This window comes from Sceloporus undulatus, chromosome 1 (assembly GCF_019175285.1).
Source record: "Sceloporus undulatus isolate JIND9_A2432 ecotype Alabama chromosome 1, SceUnd_v1.1, whole genome shotgun sequence".
NCBI lineage: Eukaryota > Metazoa > Chordata > Lepidosauria > Squamata > Phrynosomatidae > Sceloporus > Sceloporus undulatus.
The window spans coordinates 253,945,570-253,971,051 of record NC_056522.1 but is presented as its reverse complement, the minus strand read 5'-3'; the positions used below and the strand labels follow the sequence as shown (position 1 = coordinate 253,971,051).

At 43.2% G+C, this 25,482-nt stretch overlaps 1 protein-coding gene across 2 annotated transcripts; it reads left to right on the top strand.

Annotated features, from left to right (window-relative positions):
* Positions 1–131: 131 nt before the first annotated feature.
* LOC121919609 (MLX-interacting protein-like) lies at positions 132–25,482 on the top strand. 2 transcript variants are annotated; one of them, XM_042446408.1, is made up of 18 exons: positions 132–459; positions 11,807–11,913; positions 12,173–12,255; positions 12,504–12,593; positions 14,352–14,393; positions 14,570–14,723; positions 15,473–15,568; positions 16,892–17,020; positions 18,180–18,217; positions 18,457–18,907; positions 21,571–21,614; positions 21,887–21,983; positions 22,412–22,488; positions 22,623–22,739; positions 22,877–23,004; positions 23,116–23,239; positions 23,380–23,509; positions 24,272–25,482. In XM_042446408.1, exons 1-18 carry the CDS (start codon positions 173–175, stop codon positions 24,391–24,393), a joined length of 2,316 nt encoding a protein of 771 aa, XP_042302342.1. In that variant the 5' UTR covers positions 132–172; the 3' UTR covers positions 24,394–25,482. The 2 variants fall into 2 exon arrangements, with proteins under 2 accessions (XP_042302342.1, XP_042302343.1); XM_042446409.1 differs by lacking the exon at positions 16,892–17,020.

The following is a 25,482-nucleotide window of genomic DNA, read 5'->3' as shown; positions in this document are numbered from 1 at the left end:
CGCATGCGCGGTACGCGTCCCCCTCGTTGCCGTCATAGGGGCCCGCCCTAGGGCAGCTGCCACGTCCCTGTTTCGCGGCGATGACGTCTATGGCGCGCGACGCCCCCTCCTCTTCCGGGCGTGGTCGCCATGGTGACGGCGGCGCCGCTCGGGCGATGCTGAGCCTGGGAAGATGGCGCGGCCCCAGATCATCCACAGCGGCCATTTCATGGTGTCGGAGCCCCACGCCGAGCCCGAGCCGGACCCGGACCCCGAGGTGGGCCTGAGCCAGGGCGGCCACGACGGGCCTCCAGGGCCACGCGCGGCGGGGAAGGCCTCCGGGGATGACAGCGGCAGCGGCGGCGGTACGGCGGACGAGGGGACGTGCCTGGTCTACCGCTACGGGCCCCGGAGCAGCGGAGCCCTCAACATCGACGCCTCGCTCACCAAGCTCTTCCAGTGCATGACCCTGGCCTACAGGTGAGGGAGACTGAGGCAAGCAGGGCGCCTTCGTATCCCTCTGGGGAGCAGGGCGCGAATCCTGGGAGACCTGGAGAGTGGGACTTCCTGACAGTAACCTTGTCTTCTGCTGCTCCAGAGAACAGGACCCAATGGAGCAATGGATGCAAGCTCCAGCAACAGAGATTCCAGCTCAACATTTGGAGGAACTTCCTGAGAGTCAGGGCTGTTCGACAATGGAACAAACTCCTTCCTCGGAGAGTGGCAGAGTCTCCTTCCTTGGAGGTCTTTAAGCAGAGGCTGGATGGCCATCTGTCAATGGGGATGCTTTGATGGAGAGTTCCTGCATGGCAGAAGGGGGCTGGGCTGGGTGGCCCTTGCGGTCTCTTCCAACTCTATCATTCTAACACAGAGCTGCGTTGTGTGGTGCAGTGTAGCAGTCTGAGCATTAAGGCTACGACTCTGGAGACGCAGTGGAGGGACCTTGATGAAGCCACACTCTTCAAGTGCTGTAACTCCATTCTATAGATTTCTGGAATCATAGAATCATAGAGTTGGAAGAGACCGCAAGGACCATCCAGTCCAACCCCAGTCTGCCATGCAGGAAATCTCAATCAAAGCATATCCAACAGATGGCCATCTAGCCTCTGCTTGAAGACCTCCAGGGAAGGAGACTCCACTACACTCCAAGGGAGTTTGTTCCCCTGTCGAACAGCCCTTACTCTCAGGAAGTTCCTCCTAATGTTGAGGTGGAATCTCTTTTCCTGGAGCTTACATCCATTGTTCTGGGTTAGTCTCTGGAGCAGAAAACAAGCTTGCTCCCTCCCAATATGACACCTCAAGTATTTAAACAGGGCTATACATCGCCTCACTTCTCTCTCCGGCTAAACACCCCAGCTCCCTGAGTCCTTCCATAGGAATGGTTTTTAACTTATGGGACTCTATCCTGGAGTTGTCTTGGGCAGATTTGTGCAGAGGGGGTTTGCCATTGTCATCCACTGAGGCTGAGGGTATGTGACTTGCCCAAGGTCTCCCAGTGGGTTTCATGGCCAAGCTGGGAACTGAACCTTGGTCTCCAGAGTCATAGTCCATCACTCAAACTAATATGCCACACTGGCTCTTGTTGAAGATCATACAGGAGGAAAAAAATATGATGATGCTAGACCAAAGCCAGCATTTTGTCAAGATGTTGCTGTTCTCAGTTCAGCTGTTGTCGGAGGGACATTCATGCAGGCAGGGCCTCCTTTCTTCTGGCCATGTGGGGACTCCTGGAAATAAAATTTAAGTGATGCAGGCTTGTGAACCTCTTGGAAGCCTGGTGTGTGCCTGCAGAGAGACATTCACCACAACCAAGTTGCTGGTCATGCTCCTTGATTGTACAAGGGACATGGGCTTGCAAAAATAAAAGCTACATGAGAAGGACCATGCTAGATCAAGAAAGTGGTTTATGTCTCCAACACAGTGGGCAGAATGGGAAGCCAACAGGCTGGATGGAAAACATGAGCTCTGCTCTGCTGCTTATGTCATCAAAGACCTTTGATCCTGGAGAAAATATAGAGCCAACATGACTAGTAGCTATTTACAGCTATGATTTTATCTAAAATGCCCTTTTAAAGCTGTCTGAGTTGGTGGCTATCACTAATCTTGTGCTATGTCATTTGACTATGCATTGTGTGAAAGTGGTTTAATTTGTTTGTATTGAAGGGCACACCATTCAGCTTCATTCAGTGACTATGGACTGGGAAAACTCTCCACTATCTCTTCAATACATGATGAATAATTTTATACATCTCTGCTATATTCCACTTACTTTTTTTTTCTAAGCTGCCTAATGTGACTACTAGGTATTCTAGTGCCTTTAAGTTATAGGTGTTTAACATCATTAAGTAAAATCTGTGCTTGCTTAGTTGCCTTGAATTCCTTAAGCAAGTGTTGCTAAAACAGGATTGGGCAATTTTAGCAGCCTAAGGGCTTTTTTCTCCCTAAGAGAGGCAATTTGCCGTTTCTTTTTGTCAGTAGAAGGGAAGCCTGAGGAAGGGAAGGCTGTCAGAGTCTACAAAAAGCACTAGATAGTGTCTAAGGCCCTGTGGTTTCACTTTGCCCACATTTGTTGTAAACAGTAATTACACTTAGGATAAGTCTTGCATTTCTCTTATGCATAATACCATATTAAAGTCTAAAACATACATTCCTGAGCACAACTACTCTGAGAGAGGTTGAAAATATCTTGTTGGTGTCATGTGTGAAAATAAAGTACAGGGGAACAAAGCAGTCCTTTTAGGGTTAGAAGCAGACCAGCCATAATATAAAATGTAAGCAGTCTCAGCACTAACTGTGAACATAATAACCTGAGTGCAAAGGTTTGAGTGGTATTGCCACAAGGATGTTCACCATCTGACCAGCACTAGGGCTTCTGTATTATTGAACACAGATGTATGCCTGGTCCTTTATCATCATGCTATTCCTTGTGCCCAAGCAGAGTAGACCTGTCACATACATGTACTGAGCCAGTGTTTAGTGGGTTGTGCGTTGAACTACGACTCTGGAGATCAGGGTTTGAATCTCTGATCAGCCATGGAAACCCACTGACTGACCTTAGAGAAATCACACACTATCAGCCTCAGAGGAGGGCATATCCAAACTGCCCCTGAAAAAACCTTGCCAAGCAAAGCCTGTGATAGGTTCCCCTTAGGGTTGCCATTATTCAGAATTGACTTGAAGGAAAACAAGAATAACATCATTATGTAGAGGAATGGCGCTCAGTCAAATCTGGGATATCTAAAACACATGCTGGGAGTCAGGAGATAAGTTCTTATCTTTGTCACTAAACCTTCCTGCTCAGACCATATCTCTGACCCATGCAAATTCCTTTGGTTTCTTTTCTCTTTTTTCCCCATCTTCATTGTCTCTAGACCTGGCCTGACTTGTTCAATAAGCAGTCAAACACTTTAAAAGAAAGAAAGAAAGATTCCATTGCGTGTAAAAAGTAAAGTTAAATAATAGATATTTCTTCTTGGTAAGATAGTAGCTTGGTAGCCAGAGCTATGGCGTTCCAGGTTTAGAAACCTGCAAATCTAAATTTTTCTCTTTCATTTTTAAGAGGTAACTTTTAACCTACTTTGCAGAGATAAATTGAACATGTGATATATTTTTTTAAATGCCTCTGTTCAAATTCTTCATGCCAAACAGACTCTCCACCTCTGGTCTTAATGATCTTTGGGTTTTTCTCCAGTTCTATAAATAACTGAAATGACCAGTCCCTCCCTGGAAGAGACTATATTTGCTGTAGCCAGTTTCCTGATCCCAACAGTAGCCAGTGTTTAGTTTTAATACAAAAAGCCTTACTCTAGTGTTTCCAAATTAGACTTTTATAATATACTGGCCAATGTATTTTATGTATCAGATTCCAATTCATTTTCAGCAAATTAAATGCTTATACCAGTTTTAAATTTTGCAATACATAATACATTTTGCTTGTGTGGAAAAAATAATCTATAAAATCATTTTAAATCAAGGAAATGGACACCCTGTTAAGATATCTTCATTTGTTTGGAATTCAGATACCGTCATAACACTTTCCTTTTATCTAGCAGTCTTAGTGGAGGTAGAAAAATGGCAGTGGCCAAAGACCTGTGCTTGGGACATACAAAGTAGCCTCTAGCTAAAGGCTAAACTTTGGGACAGGAAGTATCTGCTGATTGTAAGAGAATGGCTTCTGCTGTCATTTCCTCTCTTCTCACTTTTTATTTTCACTTATGGGTAAGCACAAAGTGTTCCAGCTATCTTAACTGGGATAGATAGGGCAATATCCACACCCCTTCCTACAATTGCTTTGGCTTCCGCTTAGAGAACCTGCCTTTCTTTTGGCATCTCAACATTGCCAAATTTTCTAAGATATGAAATATCTGGACACAAAGAGAGTCAGCAAAGGAACATCTAAATAAGCTCCAAAGGGAAAAGTTTTACTCTAGGCTTCAATATTTGGCATATTCTTGGAAAATTATGATGTCTAGGTAACAGCTGCCTGTGTATTTAACAGATACTCAAAGCTGGATTGTTTGGCCTGGGCTTAATTTAGTATATTTAATATATTTATTTAACTAATTTTCAGCTTTCCAACATATATTGATTTCCTTCTGAACGTATCATCTATTTTATAAGGTACCCTTCTGGACTAAGCATAAAGGCAAAAAAGTGCAAGAAATTTGCCTACTTGAATGTAACAAATTCTCAAATCAGCCTCTCCTAATTTGTTGGTCTCCAGATGTGTTGAATTGAAACTCCAATCAGTCCCATTCAGTTCTGGCATATGCTTTATATTCAGGTAGGGCTGGCCTAAAAAGGTTCACCATTAGCTTTTTACTGTTGACCAGAGTCACAGAACATTATATTACAAGGTTCTGAATTGGCCTTGTGACTGATCTGGAATAATTTTGGAAGAAGGAGCTGTTGTTGAGAGTAGGATATCTTTGTTTTGATTCCCTTTGTTTTTATACAGTTCATCTGTGAAGCAGCTGCCAGGTTCAAAGTGTTATAGGACAGAGTACAAGGAGCTTGTCAGAAAATGGATTTCATTACTTTTGGCATGTCAGATATTTGTATGCTTTCATGTGAACATCAGAAGAGCTGAGTGTTAGTGTGTATTGCTATTGATTACATAGGTTTTGATGACAACTAGTTTCACCTTGTAATCCTGGTGAAATATTAGCATGTTACAATAACCTCTGCCCAGATAAGGTCTTTGGGTGGCTGATGATGTAGTGAGATTAGGTAGCTGGAAAGTGATACAGGTTGAGTGAGTGTCTCTTATCTGGAAATGTGAAATACTTCAAAATCTCAAATTATCCACATCGGTGGCTGAGATAGTGACACCTTTGCTTGCTGATGGTTCAGTGTTCACAAACTTGGTTTCATGAGCAACATTATTAAAAATGTTGTGTACAAAATTACCTTCAGGCTATGTGCATAAAATGTACATGAAATATAAATGAATTTCGTATTTAGTCTTGGGTCCCATTTCCAAGATATCTCATTATGTATATACAAATATTCTAAAATCCAAATTCCAAATCCCAAACACAGGTCCAAAGTGTTTTGGATGAGGGATACTTATCTGTACTACATACGCAAGATATAGAGATGAAACATTGTGCTCCATTAACAGTGACAGAAAGAAATCACTCAAATAACTTCCCTCCTTTCATCAAAATGTTTTGGGGGGAAACCTTTATTATTATTATTATTATTATTAAACTTTATTTCTAAAGCGCTGTAATTATACACAGCGCTGTACAAAGTCGGTAAAATTAGGAGTAAATAAAAGCCTGCCCAAGACGTACATTCTAAAATAATAACAATTAAAAGAGGAATAGTTAAAATTACCATATAGAAAAGAAAAAACAAATTAAAAACATCAAATATCAAACAAATCACATCACATCAAATATTGTCAGACAGCCAGATGACAATCACAAATTCCCTGAGAACGCTTCCCTAAACAATATGGTTTTCAGCTCAGCCTTAAAGCTGGTTAGGGAAGTGATGAGCCATGCATGCAGAGGAAGAAGGTTCCAGGAATGAGGGGCAGCAAGAGAGAAGGGACGGATCCGGGATGGGGCAGAGAAGATCCTGGGTTGAAAGAGGAGACTTTGGCTACCAGAGCGGAGAGTGCGAGTAGGGATGTAGGGAGAGAGAAGATCGGTTAAATAAAGAGGGGCCAGCCCATGCAGAGCTTTAAAGGTGAGTAGCAAGAGTTTGTACCTGATGCAGAAAGGAAAAGGGAGCCAGTGAAGGGAGGACAACAGAGGAGAGACATGATCATAACGGCGAGCGAGTGAAATAATGCGTGCAGCTGAATGCTGAACAGAAATTAATGGGTGGAGATGAGAGAGGGGAAGCCCTGCCAGGAGGAGGTTACAGTAGTCTAATCGTGAGACCACTAAGGCATGGACCAGTGTTTTTGCGGTAGAAGCTGAGAGATATGGACGGATTTTGGCGATATTATAGAGAAAAAATCTACAGACTTTGGCTGTAGTCTGGATCTGTGGGATAAATGACAAAGAGGAGTCAAAGATGAAACCGAGACTACGGGCTTCCTGGACCGGCTGGATAGAAATGTTATTGACAGAAATAGAAAAGGAGTAGTGAAGGGTGGGCTTAGGAGGGAAAACAAGAAGCTCAGTCTTGGACATATTGAGCTTCAGGCACTGATGGTGCATCCAGTGGGAGACAGCTGTTAAACAGGATGACACTTGCTGCTCTAGCTCTGGTGAAAGATTAGGGGTGGAAAGGTACAGCTGGGTATCATCGGCGTAAAGATGGTAGGAGAAACCAAAAGAACTGATAAGTTTGCCAAGGGAGAGTGTGTATAGAGAGAACAGAAGGGGACCCAAAACAGAGCCCTGAGGAACTCCAACAGATAAGGGGACAGAAGGCGAGGTCTGACCACCCGAGACCACTGAAAAAGATCGATCTGACAAGTAAGATGTGAACCAATCGAGAACAAGGCCCGAGAAACCAAGGTCAGTGAGTACATCTATTAGGAGACAGTGGTCCACGGTGTCGAAGGCCGCAGACAGATCGAGTAGGACAAGGATAGAATAGAGGCCATTCGCCTTGGCCCGCAAAAGATCATTTGAGATCTTAGTAAGGGCCGTCTCTGTGGAGTGCTGTGGGCGAAAACCAGACTGGAAGGGATCCAGAATGGAGTTGGTTTCAAGAAACTCAAGACAGCGTGAATAGACAACTCGTTCCAACACCTTAGAGAGAAAAGGAAGAAGAGAGATTGGACGATAGCTAGCCAAGGAAGAGGGGTCGAGAGAGGTTTTTTTCAGGATAGGGGGAACTAAGGCATGTTTGAAGATTGAGGGGAAGGAACCCGAGGAGAGAGAGAGATTAAAGATATAGAGGAGGGAGGGTAACAAAAAGGGGGCTATAGAGATTAGAAGATGAGAAGGTTAATAATAATAATAATAAGTGGGTCAAGAGAGCAGGTGGTGGGTTTTGATGAGTTCAGCAGCGAAGAGAGTTCTTCCAAAGAAAAAGGAAACACAGAGAGTTTATTAGTAGGAGGGGCGAGGAGATTAATGGTGGGAGCCAAATCATGAGGAGTTAACTCAGAACGAATGGTGGTGATCTTTGTAATGAAGTCGGAGGGAGAAAATAATGGAGAGACGGAGGGAGGAGAGGGTTTTAACAGTGTGTTGAAACAGGAGAACAAGCGCTGCGGGCGCCTCTCATTGGCGCAGATCAATGATTTGAAGTAGTCTTGTTTTGCCATCGACAGGGCGCGTGAAAGGGATAAAAGAATGAACTTAAAATGGATAAAGTCGGTCCACTCCCTGGACTTTCTCCAGAGACGTTCGGCTGCTCGGGAGCAGGACCGGAGAAATCTAACAATGGGAGTGATCCAGGGCTGAGGCCTAGTCATAGAGGAAGAGGAGGACACGTGCGTAGATACTGGGGCAAAGCTGTCAAGAGTTGAAGAGAGAGTAGAATTCAGTAAAGACATAGCTAGGATTGCCATAAGTCAGGACCTCCAAACCAGGACAAATGTAGGACAACATTTTCAAATGTAGGACACTTTTATAAAAATGGAGGACATGAAAAATTGATGGTTTCTTTTAAAAAAATATAGGATTAAACAGAAAGGGGGGTTAAATAAGGGGGTTTGAGAAAGGGGGCTATAGAAGGAGGGCTAGATGGGGTACCTAGAGGGGATTAGGGTTAGATAAAGAGGAGTAAGATAAAGAGGGGTTAGAGGGGGGCTTAGAAGAGACTTAAATAAGGAACTTAGATAGAGGGGGGTTAGATGGGCTTAAATTCTAAAGCACCAGAGTTGTTCTCTCTGCAGGGCTCTCAGACTACATACACACTGCAGAAATAACCCAGTCTGACAGTACTTTAACTGTCCTGGATCAATGCTATGGAATTCTGGGAAATGTAGTTTGTTGTGGCTCCAGAGCAGAGCTCTGCTTGTTCAGTGCCAGGAGCTGATTTGCCTGTGTAGTTTGGCTGTTAATTTCACAAACCGCTTGGATTCCCAGTGATTGGGTGGTATATAAATAAATCCTATTATTATTATTATTATTATTATTATTAAATAAGGTGGTTAGAGCAGTGGTTCCCAAACTGTGTCCTTTAAGAGATTTTGGACTTCAACTCCCAGAAGCCTCAGACATGTTACTCAATAGTCTGAGATTCTGGGACCTGAAGTCCAAAATTCCTTCAAGAGCACAGTTTGGGGATCACTGGGTTAGAGAGAGGGGGGAGTAGATAGAGAGGGGTTGGAGGGGAGTTTTGATGGAGAGAAGGAGGTAGATAGAAGGGGGTTAGAGAGGGCTCAGTTAAAGTGGGGTAACAGGGGGAGAGGGAGTCAGAGAGAGGGTTAGAGAGGAGAGGGGTGTGTGTTTGGGGGACCTTAGGGAGGGGGCTTCCAATGTCCGATGGGGGTGATCCTGGGGGGAGCCTGGGGCCCAGGAGGGGCCTGGAAGGTGCCCTCTTGCCTCTCCCGGGTGCCAGCCCCTTCCTCCTCTTCTGAGCCTAAATGCTGAGGCTCTTCCTCCTCTTCCTCTCCGACGGCTGGGTCCCTGAGGCGTCCCTCCCCTTTAGTGAGGCAGCTCTCCTGGCGCTTCAGAGCCCCTTCCTTGCAAGAGCAGGAGGAGGAGGAGAAGGGCTGGGGGGCAGGGGGTCCAGGAAAGGGTCCTTTCGTTCCCCAAGCCGGGCTGCCCCAGAGGTCAGGGCCCTTTCCTCCCCTCTCCCAGCGGCCTGCCTGGATGGGCGGGGGCCACTGCTGCTGCCGACCTGCCTGACTCTGCTCCTCCTCCTGGCGCCTTGTTGCCCTGCCTGACTAAGCCTGCTACGTGGGAGGGCTGGCCAATAGGGGCAAGGCAGAGCAGCAGAGCCCTCCCCTGCCAGCTCCAGCCCATCACAATATAGGGATGCAGCAGGGCCTGGAGCCGGGCAGCCACCCAAGGCGTGACGTGACCGGGAACGCCCCCTAGAAATCGGGGGAGTCACGCCTCTCACCGGGTTATGGCAAGCCTAGACATAGCTGAGTCAGCAGTCCCCAAGATTGAGAGAAGCGAAGGATGAGTCCAAGGACTGAGTGAGATGGTTAAGGTTAAGAGAATGAAGATCGCGGAACTGGCGGAGGACGGTATGACGGGGAGGTGGGATGTAGGTAAGAGTAAAGGAAAGTAGGTGATGGTCAGATAGTGGAAAATCAGAGGCCGAGTAGTCAGACACGACACACTTGGAGGGGAGAACTAAGTCAAGACAGTGACCAAGGGAATGGGTTGGAGAGTTGGAATGGGCTTTATAGATCTGGACATTGTTAATTGCAAAACATAAACCATTTAGCTGAATGTTTTCAATATATACCATATCTTCCCAGAATAATTAGGTTTCTGTTCAGAAACGTTTGTCTAGCACTTGCTAACTTTTCACAACTGGGGTTCTACAATGGTAGTGAATGGTGGTACTAGAAATAACCTCTGTGTTTGCATATCCTACGAAGCCAGGGCTATTTTATAAATTTTTGTGATAATATCCATATGGCACACATTCAGTGCACAGAAGCTAATATCTAGTACTGCCGGCCATCCATATCCGTGGATTCCTTATCCGCGGATTCAAAATCCATGGCTTGAAAATATTGTTAAAAATATAAATTCCAAAAAGCAAACCTTAATGTTTCCATTTCCTATAAGAGACATCGTTTTACTATGCCATTGTATTTAATCGGACTTGAGCATCCATATATTTTGTTATCCATGAAGGGTCCTGGAACCAAACCCCAGTGGATACTGTACTGAAAAAATGATGTCCTTTCTTGTAAAGATACATCAGAAAACAGGAGCATAATTTCCACAGAGAGCAATACTGGTCTGGGAAAAGAGCTTCTGAGACCAGCATAATTTCTTATATCTATTTATGGTCTTAATCATCTTCTAGACTTACAGACATTTCTTGACCCATGTCCCAGAGGACAGGATCAAATGTAAAGTTGAAGGCTTTCATGGCCAGCATCCATAGTTTTTTGTGGGTTTTTTGGGCTATATGGCCATGTTCTAGCAGAGTTTCTTTCTGACGTTTTGCCAGCATCTGCTGGCAAAAGGTCAAAAAGAAACTCTGCTAGAACATGGCCACATAGCCCAAAAAACCCACAAAAAACAACAGGTTCAAAATTGCCTGAATAAACTGGAAAGCTGGGCCCAAGCTAACAAAATGATATTCAACACAGAAAAATGTGCACTTAGGGCAGAAAAATTAAATGCAGATATAGGATGGGAGGACACTTGGATTAAGGAGACTACATGTGAAAGGGATCTAGGAGTCCAGGTGGACCACAAGTCAACAGTGTGATGAGGCAGCTAAAAAGGCCAATGCAATTTTAGGCTGCATCAACAGAAGTATAGTGTCTAGATCAAGGGAAGTAATAGTGCCACTATATTCTGCTTTGGTCAGGCCCCACCTGGAATACTGTGTCTAGTTCTGAGCACCACAATTCAAAAAAGACATTGAGAAACTGGAGCGTGTCCAAAGGAGGGCGACTAAAATGGTGACGGGTCTGGAAATCATGCCCTATGAGGAAAGACTCAGGGAGCTGGGGATGTTTAGCCTGTAGAAGAGAAGGTTAAGAGGTGATATGATAGTCCTGTTTAAATATTTGAAGGGATGTCATATTGAAGAGGGAGCAAGCTTGTTTTCTGCTGCTCCAGAGACTAGGACTCAGAGAAATGGATGCAAGCTACAGGAAAAGAGATTCTACTTCAACATTAGGAGGAACTTCCTGACAGTCAGGGCTGTTCGACAGTGGAACACACTCCCTCAGAGTATAGTGGTGTCTCATTCCTTGGAGATCTTTAAGCAAAGGCTGGATGGCCATCTGTCGGGGATGCCTTGATTGAGATTTCCTGCATGGCAGGGGGTTGGACTGGATGGCCCTTGTGCTCTCTTCCAACTCTACAATTCTAGAATGCTATTATTCTTTTCACTTTTACATCCTTCTCCCTCAATTTGGCCTAACATCCTACATTGAACAGGAACGAACCATCCAATGTCATGTTCCAAACAAAGCATGTACAGTGAGTAAATATTCGCGAAAGATTAGCATTTGCACATATTTTGTTAGGTTATTTTTTGTTGTGGTGGTGAGGATAGAATCCCCCCATAAGCTTCCCCTTACTGCACAAAACAGAGATAACTGTGGCTATATATATCTTATGGGGGGGCAGATAACTTATATACAGATGTCCCTGCCCCTTGTGTTCTGGACTTTCTTGCTCCTCTTTGGTTTGTTTATACTTGAAAACCAGATACAAATGGTATTATAAAATTTGGGGGGGGGGGCTTTTTTCATTTCTAGTGGAAAAATTGTCTCTCCCAAATGGAAAACCTTCAAGGGATTGAAGTTGCTGCAACGTGACAAGATCCGTTTGAACAATGCCATATGGAGGGCCTGGTATCTCCAGTGTGAGTAACTTGATACAGGGTAACCTCAAGGGATTCTTTCAAAGAGCTCCTCCTCTCTTTAAGAGAGTATATGTTCTCTGTGAGCTCTACACCCAAGAGATTATTTCTGACAAAATTATAGCCTGCAAGCAGAACATCCCACTGACAAAACTCACATGTTTTGCTGCTGGTTATAAAGCAACCTCACCCTTTGTTTTGGGCTACCTGGAACTGTCCTTGGAGTTCATAGCTCTTTTTTTTCTTTTCATTCTGAACATAGATGTGGAGAAACGGCAGAATCCTGTGTGTGGTTTTGTGACTCCACTGGAATACAGTGATGTAGATGAGCACCGCAAGCCTGAGGTGAGTAGAGGCTACTTGTAGGCTTTTCTGGCTTAAAGAGATACCATAATCAATATTAATTAATTAATTAATTAATTAATTAATAATAAAACCTTTTATTTATATCCCACTTCTCTGTTACAAAACAACCGAAGTGGCTTACATATTAAAATTTTATATAAAGTACAATAACAGTGCATTATCCCACACTTTCCCCCAGGTTCATCATTTGTTCTTAAGTGACCCCTTGCTACTCTTTTATTTGACAGGCTGTCATCATGGAGGGAAAGTACTGGAAACGGCAAATTGGGGTTGTTATTAGGGAGTATCACAAATGGAGGACATTTTTCCATACCCGGGTAAGTTTCTTCTCAGGCAAGATGTACTTCAAAAGACCTTCTTTCCTCACTAGATGATATTTTCTACTCTAGCTGTGTCCTCACACAATTCTTGCTATCTTAACCTCTCCTGAGAGGTCTTTGGATCCTGAAAGATTTTGGATTTCTAGATCTTTGCGATACGGTAGTTCATTTATATTTCGGAATCAGTAGTCATAAGAGGACCTGGTGCTAGTAGTTAGCCTTCTATCCAAATTCTACAGGTGCCTCAGCCCAAAGGCTGTCATCTCCAGCTGCAGAAATGGATCCTCTTTCCATATCCCTCACTTGCACAAGAAGCACATTGGTGATCACCAAGCCATCTTATTATCCTAGTACCTCAAATATGTTCAAATGAGCTAACTGTGGAAAACTGAGAGTCAAGAAAGTAACTTTTATAAAGTAATGAATTTCAACCATAATTCCAGCACTCAACCCCTCCATTTAGTTATTGTTATAGCTGCATTTTGTTAAATACAAATTTCCTGTTTTTCAGTACAAATCTTTTCAAAGAAATCTAAATGCCACAAGCCATACAGACTTCTCCCATTTACCTGATCATCACCCCAATAGACCTTGAAGAAGCAGCAAGAAACACTGGACTTTACTGTACAAATCCCCTTCTCGCTGAAGTCAAACTTGTCAACACAAGTGAAATTGTTCCTGTTTCTGTAATAGCCATTACTGTGTGTCTTCGGAATTGTGTGATTGGGGCTTCTGCCCCCATTGCACTCTCTTCTGGACACCCCTTTAATCTCTCCTCCCTGCCCTATGTCCTACTCAGTATGTCTTTCAGTTTTTAATATTTTATTTTTATTTATTTTTAATTTCACTTTTTCATGCAGTTCCGGAGCTCTGCTATGTGATTTATTTTTCTTTTAAAAAATTACAGAAAATGAAAAGAAATAGAAAAAGATAACAAAGGCAGGGTACAGACCGCCAGAAAGAGGCTACACAAGAAAAAGGAGCACTAAAAGCGGCTCCGTTTTGTGCTGCTGCAAACAGCCAGTGGCGCGCGAGCATGTTGCTGCTGCACGGCAGTGATATCATCACTACGCGCGCCGTCTACTCGGCGCCACGCATCGAGGACACCCTCGTCACATGCGAGGGGTGAGGGGTGTCTAAAAGCAGTGCCTCGCACGTGATGTGGGTGTCCTTTTTGGCCCATCTGTACCGGGCCAAAGATAATCAGACTGCTTGGGAATAGTGATGGGAAAAGGAACAGAAAGAGGAAGGGACGCTGACACCACCTGACTGCCAATACCCTGATAGCAAAGTTTTGCACCTGGGCACTTGTCCTGTTGCCAGGTCATTGATGGGTTTCCCTGTCAATGAAAAGGGACACTCTAATTGTCATTGAGGAATGAAGCAGCTAGGGATTGGAGGCGTTATTGTGTGATAGATATCACCAAAGCTGCTTTTTTCCAGGTCTGATCATGGTTTAAATGCCGCATGTAGTAATATCCTGTATTTAAGCAGTGTTTTTCTATCATTTCATGTGGTCACACCCCTGCAATCATAAAGGAACTAAAAAGTTACAATTATATAGCAAAAGAGCTGAAGTTCTTATTTGCTGAGTTGTAATTGTAAGGTGATTTAGTAACTTGTTATTTATTGGAAAAAATTACTAATTGGGAATGTATTATTTGTAGCTACTGCCTTCCAGGCTTTGGGTGTCATCAGTTGTAGTTTTCTCAGAAGTCTCTGTTAATTGTAACAGTCCTGTTGTTTTTGTTTTAGGTACAAAAGAAGCTGGATAAACTAATCTGTGGTCCTACTCAGGTACTATTTTTATACTTCATTTAGTCCTGTACCTATACTGAGGTTTCCCTACCTCTCTGGCAGATGCTGGAACTTGGAGCTTGAAGGTTGTCTGCAGACACATAGCTTTCCAGCATTTAATTTGAATTTCCCACAATTGTACAAAAATTCACAGCTTTCTTCATCTACTCTGATAGGAAGCAGCCAGTGCTGTTTCAGGAGTGGAGCTGAACAGTGAAACGGCAGGTGGAAGTCCCATGGAACTTGACCCCTTGCATGATCTGGAAGCATTTCTAGATGCCATCTACTCCAGCCGCAACCCTTACGGTGGCCCCAACATACGTGGCCTTGGTAAGGGCTTTTTCTTTGTACAGTGCACCCTTTTTTATGTGGGGGATCCATTCCGGACCCCCTCCCCCTGTGTACAAAATTGCGTATGCTCAAGCCCCATATACTGAAAGCCGCGAGGGAGCCCGCTGGGAGCAAGGGGTAGCGCGTCCCATTAAGATTAATGGGGCTCGTGCATGGTGTGGCGGCATGGCGGTGTGCGGCATGCCACAGGCGCGTGCCCCATTAATCTTAATGGGACGCACTATCCCTTGCTCCCAGCGGGCTCCCTCGCGGCTTTCAGCATATGCTGAAAGCCGCATATGACGCGGGCCTACTGTACTTGTTCATTTTGTTTGTAAGATTTGCCTGTTTCTTTGTTGTTTTTCTCATTTGCCTTCAAGTAGTTTCAGACTTATGGCAACCTTATCACAGGGTTTTCTGGGACTGAGAGTATGTGACTCACCCAAGGTCACCCAGTGGGTTTCCATAACTAAGCAGAGAATCCAACCCTGACCTTCTATCATAGACTGATGCTTAAACCACTGCATCACACTGGCTCCTGCCACTTTCTACCAAGGATCATATTTTTAAATCTTTGGCTCTGCCTTCAGGGGACATATAGTGAAGACTTTATTTTTAATGCTTAAGGTAGAGTGCCTCCCAAATAGACCCATCTTAGTTTGTTGCTGGGTTGTGTGGTGATGGATAGTATTTTGCTATGGGACAGAATGACAAAGGGATGTTATCTTTTCTCATCTTTTTGCCCTCAGCTCACCAGGGTAATGCAGACATGATCCAACCCACCCTGACCCAACTGCACCCAATCTTTGGAGAGGAGTTCATGGACACCTTGGACCCTATTCATGGTAACATCATAGAGTCATCAACCTCATATGGCAAAGCTGAACTTAGTAGTCAGATGTTGCATGTTATAAGCAGAATTTGTGCACCCCGAGAAGCACTTTCTGAGGCTTGGGAAAGGGTTTTCTTGGCTGTGGCACTGTGATTATGGAACACATTCTCCCGAGACTTTCCTGATGACAACACTAGTTTCATTTCAGCACCATATTAAGTCCTGACTATTTATCTAAATCTTACTGACCATAGCACAGTTTAATTCACCATCACTAGCTGCATACTAGAATGTGGAGTTATGCTTTTAATATTGATATATTTCCGTTATTACTGTCTTTGTATTTGTTGTTTATTTCTTACTCTGAGATCTATTGATATAGGACAGGCTAGAAAAAAATTAAATGAATAAAGCCCCCTCCCCTCAAATAAATATAATTTCTGGGTTACTCTTGAACCGCACATATGAAAATCCTGAGAGGTTGACCTGTACCCTCTGAGTAAATAGTATCAGAGCTTTAGGTCACCTGAGCTTTCTGAGAGGTATAGCTAGTGAGAGGGAACATTCATGTGTCATTGCACTTTCCATTGTGTCATTAATTCAGAATTCTAGTTCATCCAAGATCACAGAATGTTGCTCAGGAAACATGGTATTTCCTGGTAGAACTCTAGAAGTCAGTAAATTTGTAAACATTTGCTAAATTTGTTGACTTCCTGTGTATTAATAACAGACTTATTCTCTGAGTGCTAGTCCTTAAGTAAACAAAATAGCACAATTCACACATAAGAGTAAATCCCAAGATTTACAAAAATACAAGAAATATTGAGAGGAGAAAAAAGTTAAAGCTTTGGAAGCCTCAAATAGTTCAGCTAGGACATCCTCTGTGGCCCATCACACTGATAGAATTTTTGAGGGGGAGGATGGTAAAGATCTGTGGAGAGAGAGAAATGGATTGAATAATCCTCAAAAAGGGAAAGGCTGGGTGGAACATGAACCAAAGTATTCTACCTTTTGTTGTATATCCCACTTGTTTCATATGTTTGTGTTGAAAGTTTGTTGTTGCTAGATCTTGGGAAATGTTAACTGAAAGATAAAGCAGTAATCATTCTGTCAAAACCTCTAATATGTGATTTTTGCTAGTGATATGTTTGGTTGTGGCTCTTGGTTCAGAACAGATTCCTTTTTTTACTCTAACCATTGGTCCATATTAACTCTCAGCTGACATTGTTTTGTGATCCAGCATAATAGCTTTTTTGTCTGGATTAGTTCCTCCCTCTCACTGATTTTCTTTTTCTTCCAATCTTCTATCTATTTTCTTTGCCTTTACTGTTTGCAGTCAGTCTAGCAAATTCTCATTCTATCTGTCATGGTTTCCAATGGTTCAACCTTGCTTCTAGTGCCATTTCTGTTTCTTCTGATTCCTTTGAACTTTTCCCATCTGTTTCAACAAACACTGCAAAGAAAGGTAATGGGAACATTGGGGGGGGGGGAGGTTCCCTCCACATATTCCCTCCAGATGTTTTATCTGTGATCTGCAATCTAATGCAATCACTGTTGTCCACTACATGCAAAGTTTGTAATGACTGTCATGAATGCATATGATGCAAGAATCTTGGTACTTCAGGACACTTCTTTATATTAAATATCAGGACAGTAGTACTAGCCAGTGGTCATTATTTCATTATCAAGTGAGCTTGGAAAAGGTTTGAGGTACAGATGTGTACTGAATATATGGTATATTTCTAACAACAAATCTGTTGGCTGCTTTAGCTTCTTGTGAACCTGCATTTCACAATCTCTATACAGTATATCTATACTGATGGCACATATATATGCATGTTGTATTTGATATATTGTATCTCCACTGCTTCCATTTCCTCATTTAGCTAGGCAGTGTTCTACCCAGCCACTCCCCCCTAGCCAGTTTCACAGGAAAAATGAAGTAGGCAAGTTAAATTGTGAGGAATTCTGAATTTGCAAAATCTTGTTTATAACATTTGTAATGTGTGGTTGGAGCATTCTAGATCATGTCATGGTCCAAGTTCATTCCTGCCACTCCATCCCAGGATCCTGAAATCAATAGTCCCCACCTGTCCTTTATTTGATTGTCTGCCATATAGCTCTTCTGGATTCACCTGAAAATTATATCTCATCCCTCCCCACTTGCTGTTCTAGCATAGGGGCAAAACAGATGGCTCTGAAACAGTGGCTTGACACTGCTCCTTTCAGCGCTGGATCAGGCCCACAGCAGCTGCACGCCACTGGTCCAATCTGGTGCTTTGCTGTGCTAAAAAGAACCAGAAAAAAGTCACTCCTTTTTAGAGCGGCAAACAGGTGCTCTTGCCACTGCAGCTTTTCTGCGTTTCTTTGGCGCAGTGTGTCTAAACACTGTGCCAAAGAAGTGGCATGACGCCAGTATCAGGGATGGGCAGTTGCCATGCCCCTATTCCACCCCAATACCAGTGTTTTATGTCAGTCTGTTTAGCCCCATAGTCTGTCTTTGGATACTAACAGATAATGTCAGTGTAGTGAAATCTTAACTATTCCATTATTCACACTAATCAGCTTGTTTTATTTCTTGCTTTTCCTCAAGTGATATTACAGTTATTTTGTTCTTTTCACAGAATTCATCGATTCTTGTCGTTCTCAGCCTGCAAGCCAGGTAAGAAGAAAGATTTATCCATTGCCTTATTTCCTATTCTGGGACATCTCCCACTCTTCATACTTGCTGCAGATAAGCCATCTGTGAATAGGCTTTTCTTAGCATTGCAAAAAGTTGTGTGGTAGAAGTTCTCCCATTGGCTATATGTGTGTCTGTAGGATTTCCACTGCAGCTGCCTCCACATGGATTCAAACCTGAATTGAGGAATTGTGCTTAACTCACTCCTTTTCCTACATTAGGCTTCTGCACTGTTGACAGACCCTACTGCCTTGCCTGACCCAGATATGCCTGCTGTTGCCCCTGGTGCTACCAAACTCCCACCTCCTGGAGGCTCTCTCATGCCCCTGCCAATTTCGCTGGATGTGGAGCCACCTGCACCTCTGAATGGACAGCAGACTTTCCTCCCGTTCTTCCCCACTTCTCCACAGAGGACCAGTCCTCCACCAGCCACTTCTGTCTTGCAAGTACAGCCTCAAACAACCTTGGTCTTCTCCGTTATCACACACACCGGATCAGAAAAGGACTCCTTACCCTCATCATGCCCACCTGGGGGGACTTTTGCTGTACCCATCTCTGCTCCCACAGCCAAGAGTGGGAGGTGCAAACAGTTGCAGCGGATTGCTTCAGTTCCCTCCTCTAGTCAACAGCTAGCACCTCCCTGTACCACCCTCACCCACCTACTTACAACTGGTATGTGCCTGTCAGGATGGATCTTCTATAAGGAAAAGTGGGGTGGTATTGAAACAGAACAGAAGCGGACAAGGGTTTGAAGGATCACATTTCTCCCCTTGGGAACGTAAGAGAGCTACACCCCTCTATAAATGTTTCACTTAAAAAATTATACTTAAAAAAACCCCTAAAGATACAGTGAGGATGGGCTACACGAAAGAGCCTTTTACACAGAGGAGCCCTCTCCGAAGCAAAAAAGCAGAGAACTGTTGCTTATTGCAGAAGATGCAGAAACAGCGTATGCAACAGGATCATGCTTCCCTCCCTTCCATTGAAGGGTTTGACTTTTTCTCTCAGAACTAAGAATCAGCTTTCTACTTCAGGAAAAAGTGAAGTTGTTTTGGCACATGAATTTCTTTCAGCTGCAAGTGGTTAGTCAAGGTGCAAGAAATTGATTCTTGGTACCAAGAGATAAAACAGAGTCCCCTCAAGCAGAGGAAGGGAGAAGCTTTTGCCTCCTGATGATCTTGTTTCTCCCCATAATTAGGTCCCCAGCCAACCCCTATAACATCCATCAAATTTTAGGAGGCTTGGGGAGCTGCAAAAAAAAGGGATAGGGACTGCTACTGCCTGTTGGCTGTGCTTTCTCCACCTCTAATAGAGACCATGAAATCCTTCCCTGATTCCCTGCACTTGTATTTCTGAACCAGCCTTTGCATTCATTTAGCTCTTTGCCTTTTTTATTGTAGTCTTCTTATTCCTAGACCTCAGATAATTGTCAGATAATAATCATCTTCATCTTTGTTAGCCTTGGAAGGGTTTATTGGGAGTCCTACTAGAGCCAAGTTTTGAAACTTAGGCAATTTCATACATTGCTAACCTTTATTTTGATATGAATGAGGACTTGAAGGTAACATTTAAGTTACACTCATGGCTCAGTTGTCACAAAAGCTATCTTCTGTATAGAAAAGATGGTCAGGGAGAAAATATGTTTTCACTTTTGTGTTAACTATAGTGTTTGAAAAGTTTTGAGGCTCAGGCAGCAGTGTCTGCATTTCATGGGAGATTCAGAGTTCAGCTCTGTGATGATTGTGAAAGGATTGTGTTGACAGCTATTCACAGACTAGTTTACAGCAGAGAATAGCAAAACAGTACAGTTTGTCACATATGTCAGGGCAAAAGGTTCCACCTAGATTATACTTTCTATTATAGATTTAAGGGCAGGATGTAACCAGTACTGATATGTATGTATGAAGGTATGTGTGATTACTCGCAGTAGGAGTGTAACATTATACCAATCCCTCTCCCCAGCTGCTTTCCCTAAAATCTAAAGGTAGTTCATATTATAGTGAATGAGAAATTACTGTTTGGAAAAGGAGAAAAAATTACCAGCTTCTTTTGCTGAAATTCCTGTTTTAGTTTCCTCTGTGGTCCTCCAGGCACTGGTTAAAGCTGGTAGCTTTGCTGCATGAGGTAAATGGAGCCATTTACTGTAAATAAAGCCTGTGATTGCTAACATTTTTCTAAAGGCTGTATAGCTCAACACAGAAATGTTTAGCTTAGTAGCTGAAGTGAACTGAAACCTCTGAAGAACAAGATTCATCCTTAACAATAAAGATTTGACTGTTTTTAAATTTTTTTTATTAATAATAACAGTAAAAGAAAGCTTTATTTATAATACCCTTTTCACACAAAACAAAAAAGCAAATTGGCCCATAGTAATTTTCTATTTCTGTTAATCTTACTGTTTAACATGGCAGTGCAGTACAAGTCTGTCAATAACTTTTTGTAGTTGTTTTGAACAGGTGAGATGTCAATATTTTAATTTCTAATAAATAAGCAATGCAAGAACACAAGCTGTACCCACAAAAGTTTGTTCTTCATCCGTTACTTGCCTCTGCTCAAGATTCAGACATCATAAATCCTGTCCTCCATGCCTACCAAGTCTATGGCTGCATCCACACTGCAGAAATAATCCAGTTTGACACCACTTTAATTGCCAGTGCTATGGAATTCTGGGAAACATAGTTTTGTGAGACATTTAGTCTTCAGAGCTCTGCTGGTGCTGCAACAAACTACACTTCATAGGATTTCATAACATTGAGCAGCAGCAGTTAAAGTGGTGTCAAACCGGATTATTTCTGCAATGCAAATGTAGCCTAGGTGGACACCAGGGAGTAATTGCAGAAAATTTCCCAATCATTATAGGGAATTCAAATAAATAACCTTGGTTTACATTTTCATTTATGTTGGGTTGGATCTGATAGGCCTGCATGGCTAAGTCAAAGCAAATGTATCCTATTACAATATTAATCTATTACTGAGTATTTAAATTGATCTTAATACAGAGATATAGCTGTGTTAGTCTTTAAAATCAGTATGTAAAGAGATCTTGTATCACCTTTGAGACTAACTGAAAGAAAGAAGTTGGCAGCATGTGATTGCGTAGACTTGCGATTGCCTCATATGGTTTCAAGTCTACGAAAGCTCATGCTGCCAACTTCTTTCTTTCAGTTAGCTTCAAAGAGGCTACAAGATCTCTTTACATAGTAAAGTGAGCTTGTTAAGCTACAGGGTGTGGGGCTGTTCCTTGACCAAGCTCTTTGGTCAGCCAGTTTTGGAGTGAGAAGGAGATGTAGAATCTGGAAGAACAAGAAAGAACTTTCTCCCTCTCTCATCTCTAGGTCCTGCCCCACTGCCCCTCACTTCAGTCATGAATTCTGCACAGGTAAGGGAGCTCTCTGCCATCTTCTGGAAAGGGTAGGACTGAGCAACTGTAGTGCTCCCACCTTCCTTCTGCCATGCACCCTCTCTGCTTGGAGGCTTCCAACAGATGGCCTTATAGTCTCTTTCTTGGGTCAACAGGCGCGTGTTCTCTCTCTCTCTTTCTCTTTCTCTATCTCTCTACACCTCTCTCTTCTTCTCTCCCTTCCCTCTCCTCTCTCTTTTCCCCCTTCATTTTTACTTTTCTCTCTTAACTCTTCCTTTTCTTTCCCACAGGCTTGTGGCACCCAGAAGCTCTCTGCAGATGCCTTACTCAGCTCAGTTTCTGTCACAGAAAAGTTTCCTTTGCCTGCCCCTGCCTTCGCTGATACAGGTAAATAGGCTAGATATGGCTATTCAGAGATAAAGAATTCAAAGGCTAGAATTCAAAGATATAGCCATGTTAGTTTGTGGAATCAGTATGTAGAGATCTTGTAGCACCTTTGAGACTAACTGAAAGAAAGAAGTTGGCAGCATGACCTTTTTTAGATTTAAGTCTAATTCTGTAGATGTATTTTTGATCTGAATGCATCTAAGGAAGTAGACTTAAGTCTACAAAAGCTCATGCTGCCAACGTCTTTCTTTCAATTACTCTCAAAGGTGCTACAAGATCTCTCTGTGGCTAGAAACTCACTTGGCTTTTCTTAGCACTGTCTTGTCTTCAGTTGCTGGATTAGTCCACATATCACACCAACATGGAAATTGGGTATGCAGCTTAAAGGAAACCACTTATCCCATTCATTGTTTTTGGGATTCTTTTAGGTACCAAAACTAGTGAGAGAGCTGAGGAGAAAATTCTCTACAGTCCCCAGGAAATGTACAAGCATCACTCTGCCAAGGTATTAGAAATATCAGTTTGCCTCCACATCTAATTGTCATGATCCAGGATGGGAGAAGAAATTGACAGAATATACCCAAAGGGTCAGGTGCATAGGCAGAAGTTTGCCTGATCTGACTAGATTGTCTTTTGCAGGGAAGCTGTCTCTCCAGTTTTGCTTCTTCTGATTGTGCTCGCCGTATGATCATCAGTTCTGGCTTCAACACTCTTGCTAGTCTGGTGCTGCCTGGGTCTGATCAGACCAATGCTAAGGTATACATCCCCTCCCTGAACCAAAGGGATATCTTGGCCATTGGTCCAGTTTTACTGGTTTCTGTGGCGCTGCTGCTAGAGTTGTTCCTGCTGTCATTGTCTTTCTGACCTATTTTACATCTTTACTCTGCCCTCAGCTCAGCAAAGCACTGTTACTGCAAAAGAGTGTAGCTTACGTCAGAAGATTGCAGCAGGAGCGCCGACAAGCTCAGGAGACAGTAGAAAGACTACGAAATGAGATTGAAGAGCTGAGCACTGACATTGAGTGAGTTGTGGAGTAGGCTAGAGCCACTGGATTAAGGTTAAGGGACATACATTTTTGGCTTCATTTTAAAAAGTGTTCTCATGTGAACTGGCTGTGCTCTTTTGCTTGCAGAGGGTTCCAGCGCCAGCTTCCACCTAATGGAGCGCCTGTGTTACCTCGACAATCAGACCGGGCTTCTCAGCTCTATGAAGAATATGTGCGCCAGCGCACCTTGCAAGATTGGCGCTTCTGGCTTGTATCCACCAGCAGTTGGGGGGATGGGAGGCTCTCAAGTGCAGCAAAGGGAGCAATTACATAACAGAGGTACCCTACCAAGTATAAAATGTGATGGGGTCACTTAATCTATGTAGGCTCCTTAACACTCTCAATCTACAGTTCAGCATGGTGATTAAGCCTCTGTTTGAGAGCTATACTAGAACAGTGAACACAGGCAGCATCAAGGAATTCCGCAGCTCAGTGTTGAGCTGGTTGGAGCAGCACTGCACCTTGCCCCTCTTGCGTCCTGGTATGTATGGGTCAGATGACTGGAACTCAAAGGTCTGTCCCTTCAACACTAGTTTTGGCTGAACTGTATTGGCTGCTGTTATGTTTTCTGGCCCAGTTCAAATGGCACATTTTGGCCTATAGAGAACCCATCTCCAATGATGAACGGGCCTGTATGCTGAAATAAACATCTGCGGCCTTCCTTATATATGCTATACTGTGCGATAGGTTCCTGGTCTCAGTACTATCATCCCGGTTTTCTTTTACTCCCTGACATTTGATGGATATGCTTGGCTAATGGTTTAAAATTTGGTTTTATGTCATTTGATCATTCCTGTGATTTGATGATTTTGTGAGAATGTCACAGGATGCAATTACACCTTCTAGATATTTGTTTTTATTGTTCTCATTAACTTTTGTATATTTAATATTTTAAGATAAGGGGGAAATCATCAAATTAAAATAACAGTAACTACTATTAGTGCTGGTAGTGGTGGTGGTGATGATGATGATGATGATAGATTCCTGCCTTGCTAAGATTGTAGACATCATTGCCTGACTTTTGAACACTGATTCATTTCATGTCTAGGAGATAATATTCCAAGCAATCTGACTTATCTGTAACCTTGGAATTCTGGCTGTTGTAGTTTTGAAAAATCTGGCTGGATTCTAGGTGTCACAGTTGTGTTTTAACAGATCTCTTCTGACACCTGCCCAAGACTCAGGAAGATCCCTGTTGTCAGGATCAGGTTTATTCATCATTTTCTGTTTTTTCTTCCCACAGCTATCTCTGGCTCCCTTTTAAAACTCAGCAAGATCACCTCCATATTGACTCAGCCAGCCCAATTGCCTGAACAAGCCCTTCAAGCAGTATCTTGCCCTCCACACTGCAAAGGCAACAGCTAGGATGAAGACTGGGTCCATTTGTATGTGAATCTCCTAGACTACGCCAGATGCTGTCAGGACAGCAAACAGGACCTCTAACTCAGGGATTCCTTTGTCTTGCAAAGAATGCTGTTCTATGTGGCAGTACTGGGGCTCCTGAATGCTAGATCAGGCAGTCTCTCACGTTTCATTTTGGTGCTGGCAATCATCTTGACACTTGGTCTTTTGCAGAACAAAGTTTGGACTTCACATGGTAGAGTGAGGGATGTAGAGGCATGGAGTCAGAATATAGATGAAGTCTCTTAGAAGTTGGGTGCCAGGCATGGCTTCAGCCACTTTTGGAACTTGGAATAGCAAAGAGGTTGGAGTGCTTTCCCTTTCCACTGCCCACCAGAGGGCAGTGAAGTGTCTTGTAGGCACTCTTGTTACAGAGTGTATACTGTAATTAGTGGCTCTGTTTCTTGCTGAATGTGAGAATACTCTAGCAATCTTCACAACAATCTTTTCATGGTTAGGGAAGAATTCCCTATGTGCTACAGTATGATGGAAAATTTCTGCCATGTAATCTTATCTGGCAACCTCTTCTAAGTACAGTTCATCCATTTCCCCCATTTTCATTCTAGTTCAGAGAGCTTACACAGGAGTGTGCATTTTCAAGGCATCTGCTGGATTTCTGCCTGAGAACAGGATATGGCTTCTAGTTCATCTGAATTATTTATGCTTGGAGGGATTTCTCCCCCAAACACACATACTGTAGCACATAGGGAATTTATAACTTTATAACCAGAATGGAAAATTTGAATTGCCTGGGGGCAGGAGGCAGATTTGGACTCTTTGATAGGTAAGGGTTGTTTCATAGTTATACATTCTATTCAGGCATAAGCCCATTTAGCTCAGTGGGGCTTACTTCCTAAGCATTACACAACTCATTCCTCCTGCTTTCTTGCATTCCCCAGCCTAGCTTGCTTGCCTCTGCCTCTGTTACAGATTACATAGAATCATGGAGTTGGAAGAGACCACAAGGACTATCTAGTCCAACCCCCTGCCAAAGCATCCACGATAGATGGCAAGCCTCTGTTTAAAGACCTCCAAAGAAGGAAACTCCACCAC